The 20670-nt window shown below is 33.9% G+C and overlaps 1 protein-coding gene across 1 annotated transcript; it reads right to left on the reverse strand.

The window, feature by feature from the left end:
* Positions 1–360: 360 nt before the first annotated feature.
* On the reverse strand, positions 361–19518 carry LOC118050381 (two pore calcium channel protein 1). The gene is made up of 24 exons (XM_035060721.2): positions 19170–19518; positions 18190–18333; positions 17941–18048; positions 17101–17196; positions 16138–16268; positions 15434–15494; positions 15054–15220; positions 13151–13256; positions 12909–12986; positions 11399–11460; positions 9591–9663; positions 8662–8727; positions 8431–8574; positions 7883–7940; positions 6944–7051; positions 6360–6423; positions 5239–5407; positions 4701–4765; positions 4433–4523; positions 3438–3524; positions 2464–2541; positions 1407–1444; positions 1217–1325; positions 361–705 (listed from the first exon to the last, which is right to left on the reverse strand). Exons 1-23 carry the CDS (start codon positions 19314–19316, stop codon positions 1238–1240), a joined length of 2229 nt encoding a protein of 742 aa, XP_034916612.1. The 5' UTR covers positions 19317–19518; the 3' UTR covers positions 361–705; positions 1217–1237.
* Between the last annotated feature and the right edge of the window lie 1152 nt (positions 19519–20670).

The following is a 20670-nucleotide window of genomic DNA, read 5'->3' on the forward strand; positions in this document are numbered from 1 at the left end:
TCTCATGTCCAATAACCACAAGACATGTTAGTGCCAATAAATTCTCTAGTCCAATAACCACAAGATCTTGAGACTTCAAGGTGGCTCAATTGCATCATGCTCTTTAAAGCAGATGCAAATCTTTCCGTATCTCTTTATTTTTATTTGCTGATGCCGATATAAATTCATGTCATGAGACATTGGTCTAGTAAATAATAAAATACAGAATTTAATCAAACGTACTGCTATGAGAACAATTCTTGCAGAATAAAGTCCACAAGGCACTAGTGAATGATGCTTCCATCACCAAGAAAACAAATTTAACTTTATTAATTTTTTATTTCATTTCAGAGGAAAATTTGTGGAAGAATCGGAACCAAATACAGCAGAACCTAGGACTTCCTTAAATTAATAAACATGTTGGAAAATATTCATATTACAATCAGATTGTTTGTGTGAAAGAGCAAAAACAAAAGAGAATTTAAAGCAAAAGAGCTTTAGGAGACATGAATCTTTTACAATGACAAATCTTTGTGTACCATAATAGACCAGGGCAGCTTCAAGATTACATTGTTCCTAAACATAGAATTAACACGTCATGTTGATTAAAGAATGGCCGGGCTCCTCTTGAGAATTCCTCCAAACAACGTTCAGATTATAGGCTCGCTTGAGTTCAGAAGGAAGGAAAACTCTCTCCACCTTTTCCTAGTTAAAATGCTAGAAATCCTGTTGAAATTGCCCAAACAAAAAGCAATAAACAAAAGCACTCATACTTTAATGTATCATACTATCAAAAGGAAAAGGAGAGATTTGTATAATCATGCATTCTTAGAAATAAAAAAGAAATGGATTCGCATTTATGATGGGATAATGCTCGCATGGCATCGATAATATTAAGATTTTGGTCCAGTGGTATTAATGACTCGAGTGTCATCTTTTATAAGTACAGTTCAACCGTGCAAAACCACTCTTGATAGACGGCATAGCTGTTAACCCGTCAGGTCAGCTTGTTGACAGGTTTTGACCAACTAAGGGTTTTTGTTCTAACCAAACTGGAGCCTTGGCTGGTTCACGTGGAGCCTGGTTGAACTGGCCTGTCCAGTTCGGTTTTGACAACTTTGCATCTCGCTAGAAGTTCATGATTGTACAAAGATTTCGAAAATGAAGAAGGTTTTCACCTACTTGCATCTTTGGGCTAACATAATTTAAACTTGAAAGAGAGATTTAATATGCTAACCAGAACTGTGAAAGAAACCATTTATGCATTGGAGCATTCTGGTTTTTCCAGCTCTGCACTTAACATATGATGCAGAAGAATATCAACCCTTTGACTGCGAGTTTTTGTGCTGCACCAACCAAAATAAGTTCAGATTATTGTCAGCACTCAACATCTAGACTGAAAGAAATGACTAGCTAGCAGCACATACCCAACAGATCGGCGTCGGGATTTTGAGTTGCTTCCTTCCTACATTGAGAAGGCAAAAGAATATCATTTAAATTCAGTAGTTAATCTATTGCCGCAAATACAAACTGGGGATAAATCCAATAGCTCAATACTACATTTAACCCAAAAAATCAGGTAGGAGCAATGAAAAATTTGAGGAACAAGATCAACCAGTAAATCAAAGCCACAATTAGCATTCAGTAATGTAACAATAATCTTATGGTATCTGAAACCTGAATCTACTTTCTAATGTTGAAGAGTGAGAGCTTCTTTCCAATGTAAACTAGAATATTTAGCTTGCATTTCTAATTAGCTCATCATTTATAGCAATCACATGCTTATCATATAACAAAAACAATTACTTGAAATTCTCTGTAAATGATTGATTTTTTATCAGACAATATTATATATTCATTTTTTCAATATTTATTGGGCAATGTCCTAAGATGTTAAATTTTCTTTCTAAGTATGACATTTTGTAATTTTAATGGTCGTTGTCCCAAATGATTTTAACAAGTATTATCACTATAAAACTATCATTTAAAATTGAAAAAGATTAAACACAAAAAATGAGTAAAAGTGAAATAGTTAGGTGGATTTAAAGTGAAAAACAAACAAGGGGTTACTACCTGCTCTTGTGAGAAGGAAAAGGCAAATCAATCAAAATAGAGACAGAGGCAAACGAGAGTAAATTTCAAGATCATTAAAGTATTAATTAAAGAAATGAGGTGGTTAAAATATGGAAAAAAAAAGGAGCCAAAGGATCACTAGATAAATTCAATAGAATGAAAAAAAAATCAGATTCATATTAGAAGAGAACAGGAAATTAAATCGTGTATAATACAAATTTTGAATAAAAAATTTAAAGTTATAAAGATTGTGTGGTAGAGCCTATACTAATGGGAAGAACAATGAAACAAACTAATTTCGTTAGCATTTTTTCCTTTTGCTTATAAGCAAATAAATATATTTTGAGAAAACAACGTGAATCACATGCGAAGCATGTACATTAAGAACTAATAGTTTAAAAAGGTACCAACCTTGTCCTCTCCTTCACATTTTTCTGATATCTCAAGTTCCATTTCAGCAAAGAATGCCTCCAGGACAAAAGCCATAACCTGAAACATTGAAAAAAAGAAAATGATGTTTTGCATTTTATAATAGCTTTTGCCCTTAACTAAAAAATGCTATGTATTTAGTAATCCGGTCATAAAGACCACTAATAACTTGAGTGGAACTCTTGTTATCTAGAAAACTCTGCACTTCATTATCTAATATAAATAAAACCAAATAGCAACTAAAAGCTGAGTTCTCCTATGCATTTTAATTTCCTTACAGAACACCATTTCTTATTATCATTTCTTATAATACCAATCAATGATCAATTAAATCCAGCTTATTATCATTCAGATGATTAAGTTATAGGGTCACCACCATTTCTTAGATATTTCTGGAATAGCCAGTCAGTGTTACCAGGCTCACTGAACAGTGAAAACACTGACCATCTATTCCAGATAATGATGCATTTTTTATCTGACCAGTTCACTAGAAACAGGATGGTATGCAGGAAAGAAAGCTACATCACAGAGAAAAGCATGAAGACTGCAAGGACTAAGCGGCAATGAGACAAGCTATTCAGGAGTCTGCCAATTTGAGGTTGATTTCGGTAGCAATAATGACCAGAACAGATAGCCTTTAGGCAGATGAAATGATAGATGCTTACTTTCCACAATAATATAGGATTGATCAGAATGAGCATAAGAATACAAAATGCAAAAAAGGGTCAACCAATAGTCCCATAACTTCTCTCTATGAACTTTCAAGGATTCATGGACCATTCATCTATCTGGAAACAGAATATCCTTCCTATCAAATTATCAACAATAGGGCAAAGAAGTGGAATGCTACACGTGGTTTCCCATTATTTGTGTTTGATTTGACAAATTGACATATCTACAGGTTTTGAGCTTCAGCAAATTCAATAAAAAGTGCTTGAGCAACAAATAGAACTTACCAAATTCAAAAGCAATAGAACCGTTATTAGGTAGAAGCTGATGAAGTATGCAAGGCTCCAATAACTTCCAGTCAAATCCTTGTAACTCTGAAATAGTAAGTACAAGTGATCAGGGCTTTCAACCAAAATTATAAGATCAAAGACTGCATGGTAAAACAGGTAAACATTTTTTCTTATCGCGTCATTGAGTGTTAGAAACAGCCTGAAGTCTCTTGCATGCAATATACATTATTCAATAGTTGTTTTAATGTATTTCCTTAAAGTTTTTGGAAATTTATGACACATTCAGCTACATCATATTGAACCCATTGTTCTCTTCAAATTTCAAAACAGAGCAGATTGTGTAAAATGCATATTATCCCCTCTCTTTCCTTCAATAAATTCATAAATTAATCGCCAGAAAAATCATGAAATGAGACAGTATCCTCATTTACAAGAACAACAATTTGACAGGATATGGAGGAAATGACATGAAAGCATTTATAAATGTGTATATGCTTGCACATGCATGATATACAAAAGAGTGTACTACAATAAGATTTTCCAAAGTTTATCATGCTTAATATTTGACCACACCAGCTTTGTCTCAACATATCTTTCTGACTCTCCAGATCCAGGGGAAACAGCTTCCCACCAAACAACATGTTAAATACATTTGCAAATTACCGAAAATAGAAAGCCACTCAAGCTGATAAATGATTTTTCATTATGTATTTTGCTGATAAACACAATATTGTGATCTCTAGTGGGGACTGCTTTGATGTGGTTAGGGTTCCAAAAGTGATATCCTACTGGCACTTTATGGGCAGAAATAATCATTCCTTAAGTTACAATTACAAGTTTACATGCAAGATACCAGATATTATTATTATTATTTCAAAAGAATCCATAACAAAAGGGCATGTGAAATAGAATGTTCTGCACCGTACTAAAAAACAACAGCGGTGAAAGTGAAAAAAGAAATATAGATGTAGAAGGCAAAAGGCAGTATTTACCTGCATCCACACTTGCCAATTTCCCATAACGAGCAGATTAAAAAGTGTCACCATTCCATTTGGATAGTCATTAAAATTGAAAAGCAAATAACTTATTTTGTCAAGGAAATTGATTTTTGGGAAACTAATGGCTTACCCTAATTGTAAAGCCATAACAAGATAAGAAATCAATTTAAGAGGCACCACCCACAGATCAGAGGCTACCTCTAGAGGGAAAAAGTAAAACGGGGCTTACACCAGGCTCTAATCCATTATGATTAAAGGATACTCATCTTCAGCAAGATCTGTTCCTTCCAAATTGAGGTTCCCGGCATTGACAAGTCCGCCAAAGAGCTACAAGTTTAAACAAGTAGAGATTTTATAACAATAACCATAGTAAAAAAGAGAATATAATCCAGTATAGTTTATAAAAATACTGCAGGCTATCTTGAAGACATGCCAATCCAAGATATCACAATTTGCAGATTACACCAAAAACCACTAAAGAGTAGTGAGGCCATAAATGACATCTTTTCCTTACGAAAAAATTAAATCAATCACATATGCATGAATGTAACAATACTTCCCAATATAACAAAAAAAAAAAAAAAATCCATCCTGTATTTTTTATTGTTAGCAGTTTTTGGGCAAAACAGCACAATGCTTCATCTAAAAAGAAAGGGGATCATTTCTGAAGGAATCAATTTACTATGAACTAGAAGTTTCTTTTCAGTTTCCTGCTACCAAAAAGCATAAATTGAAACAGAAATATTGACAACAGCAGAATTTAATTGCAATATGACAAGAAAACAGAGCATCCAATGTACCTGTATACCAAGAGAGCAATAAATACACATGACGCAAAATATTGTGCCCAGATAAGGCATCAGACTTGGTATGAGGGTTAAAAATGTGGCAACAAAAGCCCGGTAATTTCTAACATACATCAAGATCCTTATTAATCTTAACAATCTTGCAATGAGGAGGTAACGAATCCTGCAAACAAAAAAGAAGATGAAGATACATCATAAATAGAAGAAAGAATATCTATGCATATCAAGCTTCCATTCTCCTATTAGAAAACTATTGTTTAACAACACTATAGTGAGTGGAGATGTTGAAAAACAAAATTGTGCTTTGATTTTGAGTTCAATGATGGAATTATATTCACAATACATGAAAAATGTCAACAATGAGCTAGTGAAACATGCTGAAAGTGGGCCTTGGCAAGGATGGGCAGTTAAATATTACTGTCATACATAATGCCAGAACTCTTTCATTAAGTAATCTAAGCATAACGAGACTGCAGGAAATAAGAGCTTATCGCTTTATCCAATTCTCTGCAAGGGCTAAGAATGATCTACACGAGGAAAACTTAGCATGCTGTTCTGGGTGATTGCGTGGTTGCTGCAGAGCAATCCCCAGTGCTATTTATTTTATGGTGAATAACAGAAAGGATCTTGCAGAAGGTTCAGAATGTCCGGCTGCATGTGCATTAATGTAGGCGACCTTTAGCACAGAGTAAACAGAAATAAGGGTTGCAAGGGCTGGAATATGGAAGAAATACCACCCAAGTTAGACAAAACCCCCCCATCCCTCACTGATGTCACCGTACTTCATTTGTATGCACTAACTGTAGATGCCAGCTAAGTTTGTAGGTAAAAGTGCTGGGCAATCCTCCCAATAGACTTTTGCTCAAATTTTGCTCACACTTAAGATCAGAGGGGAAATAAGTGGATAAGAAGTGATATCCCCACCCTTCCCCATCCCCCATCCTCCAAAGGTGTAATCTAGCTAGTAGACCAAATAATAATAAAATAATATGTTTGAAAAATAGAGGAAAAATGAAAAATAGTGGCACAACTTAGAAAAATCACTTTACACAAAATAATAATAATAATAATAATAATATAATCCATTAATATATATATATAGAGAGAGTTCATACCATTCTCCATTTGAAAGAAAAGTCAGCCCATTAGGAGATGCAAAAGTTACAGTCTCTCCGATAACTGCAAACATAAAAATCATTTTCATGGCATTATGGTGCAGTGTAAAATGAAATATTCCTGTCAAACAAAATAGTTTAGTTTCTCTACTTAGAACATTTGAATCAATGGCAAACATGCATATCAAAACAAAATTCTCTGGAAAACAGTGAGCAGGTTTCTCGAATTTCCCCGAACTACAGTTATTAAATACAAAATCTTTTTTTCTTTTCAAGAGTAGTAGTTTGGGAACATTAAGAAAGAAATACAACCAGATCCTCATGAATGGTCATTAGTTCACTCGTAGGTCATCCTTTACACAACATATTGAAAAGAATACACAAAAACAAACTACTGTTTTTTTTTTTTTTTATTATTGAGATGCAAAAGAAATTACAGTTACTAAAAATAGTAGCAATGAATCAACACTAGAATTCATAGAATCATAGGGTGAGAAATAATTTTCATGCATTCAAATTAATTGCATTAAAAGAAAGAAAATAATAGACATAGACTGCTGGGAAAGATTATATAAAGTAATCACCTATAACCAAAGTGATCACAAAATCAAAGCGATTTTGACCATCCCTCCAATAGTTCTCAAATCCATATGCATAGATTTTTAGAGCCATTTCCACAACATAGATCCACCCTGAAGTACAAAGGGCAATCCATGAACTCCAAAGACATGATTCAAACTCACATCATAAGCCACTACAAAATAGCAAGATCGAATTTACACAACAAAATTGTAGAGCTAAATAAGTGGTTGAGCTTGGACAAGTTAATATCCAACTTTCAATTGACACCCTGCAAAATCTAACTAGTAGATAGTCCGTGGTTTCAATTATTTGACCATCAAGATTGGAATGACAAATGGTCAAGAAAACCAATTTTTATGATAAGAATTTACATCTTTATGAACTCATATTCATCATGAGCAATGCATGTCATGTTTCATCATTCACAGATTATATTTTATGAATGATAAATGGAAATTCAATGAAGCATCAAAAGAAAAAACATGCACAAGGAGGGACACCAAGAGGTATGCAAAATCTGTCTCCATTGGTTTTAGAATTAACTAAAGAACAAGTCAATGTATAATGGAAACAAAAGTGCATTAAAATTCTCACATAATTATCATATTCATATGGATAAATTCCTTCAGCCATTAATGTTACAGGTTTATATACTGCTTGCCACCAAATTGATGTCAACCCTGGCTGATAGAAAGTTTCAAACCAACTACAGAACACATAATTATCCTCGAGAATTTCAGGATTAGTCCTATAGTCAGTCATTTCTTTTCTGCTAGATGGAACATTGTTTATAGACAACCGTGAGTTATTTGGCTATCCAAATTTGAGGCTAGAATTGCATAGACCCAAAAAGCTCCATAAATGTACTTATATCCATAAAAGTAAACACTATAGGAGAGGGAAACAGCATCGGAAGAGTTGATGATTTAGCAAGTCTATACCGAAGACAAATTCCACTTCTTGCCACACCTTTTGAGCAGAATTGTTTGCTATATCAAGCTGCAAACCAATTACATACAAGATTAGCATAATTGCATCAGCATTTAAATATACAACATCAAGACAGTAATCTAACAAGTGGATCTTGGTGGTTTCAAATTTTTGGTTTTGATTATTGAGCTGGATAGTCATGTCATTGAAAAATTGGTTGTCTTGAAATGAACTAGCCCAAAGAACTTTGCGTGTCTCAAATTCTATTTTAATCTCCTTTCCAAATGGTTACATTTCAATGCAAACATACACTCATATGTGGTATTCAGAGGAGTTGACTTTAGATCAAGACATGATCTTGGCAACAGCTACATCCAAAGCCCACATTGTTTTGCAGTGATATGATTAGATTTATAAGAATAAACATTTAAACAGATTAACAAACCAAATCTTAAAAGAATTTAAATATAGAGGAACCAAACTTTAAGCTCTATATGTTTATCGTGATAAGAGGGGAAAAAAGGGAAAACATCAGTTCTATCAAATTTTCATGCCATACCGTTGTCTCAGTGATGACAGCTAACAGATTCATGACGAGAATGGATGATATTATGTAGCCAAATTTAGGGCTTCGTACAAACTCTTTCAACTTTTCAGAGAAAGGTGAATGGTAGATTGATGGAAGGTATTCAAAGTAAGATGGCTGCAAACAGAACCCACAGTATCAGAGATGCAGTCTAAAAGCTCCAAATATTTCCTTGTATTTCAGTTTCAGAGCAATACAACTTACAACATCCTCCTTTTGAAATCTTAGAGCGATTGCATTGCAAAGGTCCTCAAATTCATCCAAGTTGATCTACATAAAGAAAAGATACCAAGGCCAGAAAACATAACTGAAAGATGCCCGATGAAAAAATAATAATGACCAAAAGTTAAAATGTGCCAAATGGGATGGTTGTGAAAGACTCTTGCAAGCTTTTGCAAATGATAGCACAAGCAAACCACAAATCTTAGATACCAAGAACCTAAATATCAGTAATATAAATGAATTCTTGTAGCGCAACATAAACTAGCTGCAATGAGGAGCAACCAAAAATAATGTGAGTTTTGGGATTTGCACTCACACACACATGAATGTGTGTACACACACACATCCATATAGGCAAGCACACATGCAATACTTGATCTTTGAATAATACTTTTGAGCATATGGCTTATACAAGGATGAATGGAGTTCTTTGTGGTTTTTCAAGACAGCAATTTTATAATGAAACTTTTGTGGTTTTTCAGGACAGCAATTTGTGTATACCTAAAACTTGTACAACATTCATAACTAACACAACAAGCTCAGCATCAGAAATATTTTTGTGCACATCAATTTGTGAATTCAAAAAATAGATGATATGCACAAAAATATTAGAATGACGAATACATACACACTCATGTGTGTGTACCAATGATAAGTTCAATGAAGCAAATTGTTTCCTTCCTTTCAATCCATGTAGAAATCATACAAACTGATGTGGCAATTACTCTATTCGTGCTCAACTAACCATTTAAAATGCATGAAACCCACAATCCACCATTTATCACTTACCACACATGTTAGAATGGAGTTTCAGTACTGTTTGTTTGTATGCATAGCATTTCCATGACGATGGTGAAATCAAAAGATCACCTGTGTTTTGTTTAAACACAAGGCTAAAAATATGAATATACCTTGAAATCATGAGAATCGTCAAGTTCATCAAATATCAACTCAAATTCTTCCTTTGATATGTTTGGCAAAGTCCTGATAAACAAAATAAATATAAATAAATAACACATACTTCAATATATAAAACAACTTGCACCAGAATAATAACTTGAGTTATAAAAGCTAAAGGCAAGCGATTTTTTTATCCTGAACCATGGTAACGTCTTGCCATGTTTCCCATCTTTTTTCCAAACTCCATCCAATGGAAATCAAATAAAATTTGCCAAGATATGGTGAAAATAAAGTGATTATTATTACAATTCTTTCATCAGTTAAAGTCAGAGTGCTCCTAAAATGACACCCATGATGAGAAAACCAGAGGACTTACAACAACATAAAACACGGAAGCAATTTTAAATAAGACCCAAGGCTCAAACAGAATAACGTTTAAGGGGGAAAGCATATTCATAGGAAGAAAAAGACCGTCCATGCTCACAGAACCAATCAGTTAACAACCCCAGACAACGAAACCAACTAAGAAGCTCAAGAGAAAGCCATAAATATACACATAACTGAAAAAAAAAAAATATAACAATTAAATGCATTCCTTTGGTCAACATGTTGTCTACAAAGAGTTGTAACTGTTTTCTGCTACAATATCCCCACACTCATATGTTATCAAGGCTTTTTCTTTCAAACAATATATAATGACAGAAGCTGACTTTGGCGGCTTAATCCAATCAGTTCATCAATAGTCAGCCCATATGATTACCTGGTTATGATATCGAATATCTGAAATACTTTTGTGTATATAACAATAGCTTTAAAAACTGTTGCACAATGACTTAAGTCACGAGGATAGTGGTATACAGTGTAGCAGTTCATTCTTACTTCAGGACCAAATGGATGATAGGATAGTGAAATTAAATAGGCATAATGAAGCTATTCATGTCATTAACAAATGAGATCCAAGGAAGGCATAATCCACTTTAATTTTCATCAAGGAAAAATATCAACTTTCCTCGTAAAACAAATGGCTTTTGAATAAGGTTGGTTTTGAGATCAAATACCAGAACAAGTAGGCAAAATTTGACCAATCCTTGTGCAAAGAAAGCACAAGACACCATTAGAATGCCGTTGCACTAGAAATGGATATTTGAGTATAAGTGGTGATTTATAATATCACTCATATTCAAACAGTTAGTTGAATGCAAGCATCTGTGGAGTGTTTGTTGTTGTTCTACCAAGTATAAGTTGAATACACAAATAAATGGCTGAAGTAATAGTTTAATGAAGGTTTTTCCACTTGTGCTCCATAGATGACTGCATTAATGTCTTTTATTTTCCAACTTCTAAAGGAGAAGTGAACACAAAGAATGAACAAAGTTAAATCCTATGAAATCCAACTAATATATTGCCTCATTTTTATCCACTCATTCTTTCCAGGGAAATGGAAACTATTTTCACTATCACACATCCATCCCATATGTTCCTCTGGTCAAGGAGCGAGGAAGGGGCTTTGCTGAAAATGAGTTCCTCAAGGAAGAATAAACTATATGCTACTTTCAGGAATCAAGACCAAAAAAGGTCAAAACAGGAACCTTTAGAATCTGCCAATATCAGTCATCCATCTAGAAAGCACCATGTTCAGGAATATAAATATATATTTTTGCAGCATCTTTGTATTTTTGAGAAGTCAATTATTTGTGCTCCTCCAGGATCAATTGAATTAGACTAAAAGTGTTTGTGCAAATCATATATCGGAAGGATATTGTGCATGATTTATAGAGAATGTTATGAAAGTGTATTGAAGATGGTACACAAGGAATACCTGTATTTATTAAGTGCTTCAAATAAAAGAATGCATTGCTCCTTATTAAGGTATCCAGCATCCTGTTGAACAAAAATGATATTCCCATTGGACACGAAAGAACAACAAATAAGATGTTAGCAACTACATTTTAATATAGAGAAAAAAATGCTATATTCAAATGTTGAAAACGCAGTGTTAGGTCAATCAACAAGAGTAACCATGCTGGGGGGAAGTTGAAAATTTTCCCTTATGAATTGAAGTAAACCACACACCAGGGAGAAAATGATTGCAGGAACATGACATTTAGTCATATTGCGCACATTGTCTAAAACAAACATTTGCATCAGATCAAATCAGATGAATGCGAGACAGAGAAACTAGCCTTGTCACTTCATCGCTTGATTTAGTGTGTTTGTCTCCAAGAAGAGATAAGAGAGCAAGAGCATAGTATTTGGGAAATTCAGGACATGTTATTTGAAAATCTTTCATGCTCATCTTATTCATAATCCTACATCTTCTTAAATCCCTGTAGGTAATCTTATTTGTAAGGTCAAGATACTAAGAATAAAGCATTTGTTTTGTTCAGTTGTAAACAATGTCAATGCTTACGTTTTATCACATCACAATGTCTCCAGATGTTTGTTTCATGCATTCTATTAGAAGTGACACCTTCGAACATTATTACCATATAATTATGTAGCTTGGGTAAAAGAAAATGAAATTGTTGACATATAAAAAGCCACATATTTGTCCAAATAGCCTAAATGAGTTGCTTTCCTATATGCTTTTGTGAGTTTAGCAAAGATGCATACAACTTTTGCAATGATTTGATGAATTTGATTTCAGCACTCTAGAATCTTTAAAGACTTGAAATTATCTTGTCTTCTCATTTTGGATAAAATAGCTTTCCTGACTTTGTCATTGTAGCACCACAAAACGGAATTTTTGGAGCCATATTTGAAGAGCAGAAGGACTGCAGAGAAGATCTTTTGTTTAAATTGTACAGCATGTTTCCAGGGAGGATGCCTTGTCATCCATTAAGTACCATGCTCTTTTTTGTGTCTAGATAAAATTACTTCCTGTATCAATATCAAGTTGAGTGTTTAACAAAAGAAAGTGACTATCATTCACATCTACGGACAATGGATATAGCAACATTGGTACACACATTAGACAAGGATTTATCTTTTGTTTAGAAAAGGTATTTCTTTATCTGGTAGAGAATCATTATGCAAGGGCCATTTTGATTTCTCTGTCAGATTTTCATTTTATTAGATATCTAAAAGGACTTAATGAAGAGCATTTCTCTCAAAAAGCAGAAGTATTTGAGATGTCATGATGTTAGAACAATATTTTGAAGGCATTGTTTGAAAGAGGAAGGCTATACAATTACTTTTCAATGAACAAGAATTAAGCACAACGATTATATTTGTGGGGTGTGCATGCATATTAGCATCCATGGAATACAAAGATAATGCAAATTGAATGGATAGTTGAAAACCATGGTATTGAGTGACAACATACTTACATTCTTATCAATGAGATTGAAGGCTTTCATCAGTATTCTTTTCCTCGAACGGTCCATCTCAGAAACTTGTTTTACAAGCTAGAACAGAAAGAAGATGTAAGCATGTACATTTTCATTTTATCCCTTAACACAAAAGAAAACATCCTACAAAATATTTTGCGATATATCACGAAGGAAATGGTATAAGCATTTGAAAATGAGAGGAAGACCGCATATCTGATTGTTCACATTTTCAACTTTACCTGGTCTTTGAAGCTGTCATATACAACAGCAAGAACCAAGTTGGTGACAAAGTACACTCCTATTAGCACGTAGAGGATGAAAAACAAGCAATACCAACGTGAAACCCTGTAAAACAAAGAAGATGTGGACAATACAATATGTTTTTGTATATATGTTTTTTGTTCTGCCCATAGTTGAAAAGCACACCAAATTAATCAATAGCATGTGTTTTGCCATATGAATGATCCAAAGAGACAGGCATGTAATACTCTAAAAAATTTTAAGCGAGAATTATCACCAATACCAACATGAAACCCTGTAAAATAAAGAAGATGCGGACAATACAATATGTTCTTGTAAATGACCCAAAGAGACAGACATGTAATACTCTAAAAAAATTTAAGAGAGAATTATCGCTTCAAAGAGAGCAAAGACTTCTTTTAAAAAATGCCTTGGCAATTAACAAAGACCAATTACACTACAAGTACACCTAAAGAATGTTAATAGTGGCAAATCAGATTATAAGCAAGCCCCTATAACAAATTTCTCATTCAAAGTCCTAGATTGAAGGGGAAAGCATATCTAATCGATTTGCATGCAGAATCTCTAGCCAAAAATACAAGGCATCTTCTATATCACTAAATATTACATATGCAACTCCACAACTTTTTGCCACATTGCTCTAGGTTGAATCCCATGCCAGTATCACAAGTGAAATGCAAACTATATGGTAATACTTTGGACGAATGTAGGCTCGAGAATCTTCTATTTTGGCAATGTCTAAAACTCTCTTAAAGAATAACATCATAATAAACTCAACCAAGCTTTAAGGACAAACAACTTAACACCAATGACATACTCCATGATGTTTAAGGCTACATTTCCCATGACTTCATAAATCACATCCTGTCTTATAACTTCAAACTAAGTCAATTACAGTATGTCTCTCATGCTCTTTGTTCCTTCCACTGGATGCAATTACTCTTCCTCACTATTTGCACTTTCATATACAAGGTTGGAGCTATTAGCACTATATCAATTGCTAACAGTACTGTGCATCTCTCTCAAACTTTTTCTCTCTCTCTACAGAAGCTGAGTGCCATTGACAATAGATGGCACAATAGATGAAGGGCTCATAAACCCATTACATGTCTAAATGTCCACGTTGCAATCCAGACTATTATCAAATGGCTTTTCCTTAACTTTTCATTAATCAGTACTACCTTTACCTGTTCCTTCCCCTGTCCGTCATTTGAGTATATGGTGTTCTTATAAAGCATAGATGACTTTATATTTGTCCAACAAAATGTGCCAATCAACTTGAAAGGTGTGTTATAATCTCATACTACATTGGAAATGCCCCTCCAAGATACCAAGAATATTCATTCCTATATTTCTTAGCCATTGAATTTTATTAAACTATCAGATCTATTACCAGAAGTTCTAAGGTCTGAATTCCAGGATTTTGTTTTTCTCCTACTTACCCTCAAGTCCTTAAGAGTATAACATGAACTTTACAATTGTAACTTATCAGTAATCCAATCCAGCCTAGTTTCATCTATCATTAATTTCGCAAAGATTAGAAGAGGTTTTAACCATAATGTAACCAATCTCTTAACCCCATCATTTGCAAAATGCAAACACTATTTTTGGATGAAAAAAATGCAAAGAGTAATCAAAGGCAAAAAAGGTTTTTTTGTTTCTTCACTTTTTTGTAATTTTTCTGAAGCTAGAAATCTCATAAAAAATTGCAGTTCAATAGCTTCAAATGACAGCAACATTTTTACCACCACCCTCCAGCCTCAAGATAGAGTAAACACACACACAGACATGAAAAGGACACCTCACTAGCTACACGTAAGTGGAACAAAATATAATAAAATAAAGAAAAGATCACATAAATCATTCCTCAAGAAAACTTACTTGTATGCAGGTATCCATACATCTGGATTGTTGGATGTTGTAAATAAAACAAACATCTGATACAATGTGATGCCATATGAAGTGAAAACTATTCTCCCCTGTTGGGTATCTTCAAACATGACATAGGCTAACCAACTGGAGAAAAGCAGAAATAAAAACCCTAGAGCCTGCACAAAGACATCAGACAACAATAAATAGAAAAGAGAACATTATGTAATGCGCACTCATGAAAATAAAAACATATCAAACCAGTTCATAAAATAAATGGAAATATAGTTTTGAGCAACATCTAAAAGAAATCAGGGAGTGACAATAATTGCAAACTAAGATTAATTGTAATTCCAGCAGCAATATTGAGAAAGGAATGAATGTAAACGAACCAAGACATTCACATAAGTCTTAAGCATTCCGCCCAAGATGATGATGCTCCTTTGCAAGTCCCTGAGGTCATGACAAAATAAAAAACCGGTCAAATAACCATAAGTTGTTTGACAGAGAAGTGCAATTTAAAAATGTTCACCATAACATTCAAATTACATGTAGAAATAACTAAACATTATAAAAACAGATAATCCATTTACCTTTTCTTCTTTTAAAAAAAGAATTCAATAAAATGACAACCCAATTACCACAGCCAATAGAAGTAGAGGAGAAAGATCTCAAACATCATTCCCCTAAATTGGCTGATTTTCATCCCTTCTAATGCAGTCCTGCTAGTTTCATTCTCCCTGCTTGTGTTATCTAAGAGGTAAAATCATGAAGCATGATGTAAACATCCCGGAGAAATTGTGCCAACCTAGGATTTCTTCAGGTATTCAGTAATGATGTGGCATTAAAGAGAGAGTAATCCTTGACAAAATAGTTGTCCACATGACAAATATCATGCAATCCTACCCCATAGTTCGAACCAAACTAAACTGCCAACAGTTCACCAAATCATATCTCCATTCACTAAAATGCTATAGATTAAACTTCACCACCGGAACACAAATGCAAAGAAGGTTTATCTATGTATCTAAGAGGAAGAATATGAACTATGGCTAACACATGAACAAGGAACATATGAGTTTTATGACATAGATACCTGATGTATAGAATAAACAAGACAACTCTTATGTAAGGTGCAATTCTGAAAGGAAGAAAATTGAAATTCACTGGAGATGCATAAATCGCGTAAGCCACCAAATCAATAACCAAAATGCATAGGCAAATGACCTGAAAATTCAGCCACCAAAAACATTGTATATCAAAACCTACAGGAGGACAAATTAACATTTTCTTTATCAATAAACATTGTAGAATAGAGTTTATTGATGCACATGTACATTCCATAAAGAGACACATACGTACTGGAAAAATAGAGAGCTGGGTTGCCCAAATGAAAAAGAAAGTAAGATGACAAGCAAGCATTTTGTGGCTACACAAACATGGAAACACAAAGATGGAGATTTTGTATGCAATAAACAGTTGATAACATGAACAAGTCTTGTTTTCTGTGAGCCTATCAACTTCCCAATTTGGATTTGGCAGAGATGACCATTAACAACAATCAGCTATATGCAAAGACACTCAGTTTCCCACATGGAAAAACAGAAATGGATATATTACCGCAAACATTAGAAAAACATTACAAGAGAGTCCATTTACCTTCAAGACACCAAACTTTAAGCTGGGTTTACGTTTTGGCAAGAAATAAAATGTTACGGAGCGGCTCAAATGGGATACATAGGGTGCCTCGGTCAGTAGAACCCTAGTGAGGGAAGCATATAAATGCAAGGCTGCTTAAAAGGTTAAACTGGAGTTCATTCATTAGTTTATGGGATAAGGTGCTAGAGTTTCACATTACATTAACAAACAATATATATGGTACAATTTTCTCCAAGGTAAAGAAAAAAAAAACATTGAGAGAGTGAGGTATTCATGTTCCAAAACTATAATTATTGCCCATAAGAAAACCCTATCTAACAAGCTAAAGATGCTTCATGTGGTTGAAATAAAAACAACAATCAGATTAAAACTTCACAATAAGAAAGCCATAGCCCAGTACCTTTGACCAAGTAAGAGGATTTTTCCAGTAGATACGGAAACCTTCATATGATATTGGAAAGAAAATATGTGCCACTAGTATGATGAGAGTTATGCCCTGCATAAGAAAAAAGAACCAGTGTAACTTGCCAAAGACCAGATCTGGTGACAGGATAACCCAATTAAAGTGACATGTTTAGTAATAAGACCACTAATGAATTCAAGACAAATTTTACTGACTGCATTTTATCAAGTCTATACTTTAGATACATGTTTTTCAGCAGAATAACAAATAATTTATGAAATTTTCAGCACCTTCAAAACTTGGTGGCAGATATAAAAACTTATCCAGCTTATTGCTAACATTTCAAGAAATCCTAGAAGATCCTTCAAAATTTTGTTAATTAGTCCTGAATCTTTACAGTAATTTGCTTGAACCATAACAGACTTCTTGCCCAAACAAGAAACCTGTTAACAGTTTCTGGTACAAGTAATTCATTAAAAGTGCTACAGTGCATGACCCAAATGTACACTATTAATTTTTTTTATTGTACATTTACAACGCTAGTCAGTAAATGTTAAAAATTTCACTAATCAGTTTTGCAATATTTAAGCCATTACTCAGTGTATGTGTTCCTCTGTGTTGACAGCGTCTTTTGCAGCACCCTGAATAGAAGAGGATAGATTTCAATCCTATGGAACATGTCCTACACTAAATAAGCCACCTTGAAGCTAACCAACTGGTTAACTTTTCTCTACACTAATGAAAAAACTCTTGTTCGATTATATAGAGATGCCGCAGCAAGGTGAGAACTAAATTCTCCAAGTTAGAAACAAACATCAAGAAGATATTTACTCATACCTCAAAAACAAAGGACTCTGCAGCAGTTAAGTACGGCAGCTCCCCAAGATAGAAGAACTCCCTATCATTGCAAGAATGTCCAGAATTATTTTGACACCACAGCGGTTTCTGCACCAGTTAACCAATTTAAGAATTATATAATAATTTAGAGAAACATTGGAAAATCCTGTTTTTGTTTTTCAATTTTCTCAGAACCTTTATGATAAACTGAAAGCATATAGCGGTAATCAGTAACAGAAGGGTACTGACCTCCAAGAAATTTAGTACTATCATTGCAAAGTAATTGAGGGTCCAAATGATATCAAACTGAATAAAGATGAAGTAGAACTTTGCAACACTTTCAAAGTTTTCTTGATCAAGAATTTCTTCCGGTATACCAATACCATCTTCAGCCTGTACAAAGTATTTTCAAACCATTCCAACTAAATTCAATGCCAGTCCCAAAGATTCTCAACCAATAACAAAAAGTAAATTTTTGTCAAAAATCTTAAACTTGAGATGGTTAGTAAATTGCGTGGGAGATAAATGAATAATTAAGTAAAAGCAAAAACCGATTCAGCTCCTCGCACGCTAGCAACTAATGTGATAATTCATGCCACTTGAAACAGGTCCATATCCTCCATATTTATAGATATTAATATTTTCAATGATCGGCTTGGTGCTTCCTCACCAATCATTAATTTCTATAAATCAATATTATATTTTGAATTTTAGCCACTTCACTAACCCTTGATGGACCTGTATTACGGGAAATAAACTAACATAACTGTGCCCATACTGAGGACTATAAACAAACTAAAAGAAAACAATACATGATCATAAACCACAAGTATTTTACTCAAAAATTCAACCCTTCACTGTTTTATTATTATTATTTTACATCCATCAAGATGATATTAACTGACTGAAAAGAATTCCAGAACAAGAAAGCAAAAGAAAAGAAGAAAAAAAAAAGACTAAAGAGACAATAAAATGATTATCAAAATCTCTCTAATGATGATTCAAACCTTAAATCCAAATTACATGAAAGCAAGAAAAGAACAAAAACCAACCCATCAATCCCATTTACAAATCAAGCAAGAAAACATGATCACAACCACTCAAAAACTCAACTTTATAATAACCCGTTTCGATTTAGAGACTCAAAATGTGTTTCCTTTTACTATAAAATGATTAACATTCACCTTCAAGAGCACAAAAAATTAAAATTTTCAAGGAATGAAGCTAACCAGATCAACAAGAGCAGCAGCCTTTTGAAAGGGAGAACCATGAGTGATGGCATCAGAACGTCGAGGAAAATTGGACGTGGGCTGATCTCTTCTTCTAAAACGTATATCTCGTCCACCGCTGCTTTCTCCTAACAAAGGCTTCTCCATTTTCTTTTGTGATCTCTGGTTGCCGAAAATGGTGGGAAACAAAAGGAAGACAGAGAGACAAGGAGGTGTAATACTTACACAGACAGATCCACGGTCCCCGGGTTGTTATGTGTGCGCCCCACTGCATTGAGTTTAAGGTGGGCCAGTGGGTCCACACAGTTAGATCCCACGGTGTGTGGTAGTGTCATTACGTGGAGGGTGGTTTGGTGTAGACTGCAGAGGTCGGCTCAAATCCTGTCTTTTCGTACTTTTTTTCATTAAAAAAGACAACAAAACATCTACTTAAAAGACACTAATCTCATTTTATAATATGTTAAGTGCGTCTTGAAAAGAAAGAATTACCGAACAAAATAATCTACGAGCATGCTTTCAAGATATTTATACAGAAAAAACTTTAATAATACTTTATTGATAATAAATATAAAAATAAAATAAAATTTTTAAACTGATACACACACACATATATTAAAGTTGAATTTCTTAGCGTATTGTAAATCATTGGTTATATTGAAGTTCAATGGGGTTAATCTGCTTGAGGATACTGTTGAATTTTGATGCAGATGAAGTAATTGTAAGGGTAGATTGGAAGCATTTACGAGAGGGAGTAAATACTGTAACGTTAATAATAATAATAATAATAATAATTTTGGCTGAGGAGTGATGAAGAAGTGGGAATAATCTAATAAGTTCTGGCAAAGCAGATTTCTTATACAAATTGATAAAAACAGTGTTATTAAACCTGCTAATCATCATGATTAATTTAGGTTAATTAATTTTTATTTTAAAACAAAAACAATATCATTTAAGTAACAAACATAATTTTAATCCAGTGGATTAGATATGAATAAATTTACAAGTGGGCGACAATACATTTTCAAATGCCCCACTTGGCGAGTTGATTATGCATGATGAATAAATTACTCAAAATTAAATTCCAAATCCTTATCATGATCATGATCATGATCATGATGGCCGTGGCTTCTTGAAAAAAAGTGGAGAGAAGTTTCTATTACTGGATAAAACAAATAAGTCACCTCTCAAGTGGTGATACGCTCAATCGACACGGTTGTCGGCAAGATAAAAGGTCAAAAGCTGGACCAAATAAAATCAATTTCCCAGCTGGCTTTTATTCCTGCAATGAAGATGTGGCAACAAGCTGCCGCTGTTAGACTTTTTCAGTGCAGAAGTTCCATGGATAGAGATGAACTTGAACAGATAGAGGGACCCATCTTTGATATTTCTTAGCGACTAAGATAGCCCCACCATCATGCAATAAGATTTGGATCAAATCGTGGAGCCCATGTTGTTTTTGCTCAGATTTAAGCATTCAAAGCCTGGATTTGAAGGGTCAGAT

This window comes from Populus alba, chromosome 13 (genome assembly GCF_005239225.2).
Source record: "Populus alba chromosome 13, ASM523922v2, whole genome shotgun sequence".
Taxonomy (NCBI): Eukaryota; Viridiplantae; Streptophyta; class Magnoliopsida; order Malpighiales; family Salicaceae; genus Populus; species Populus alba.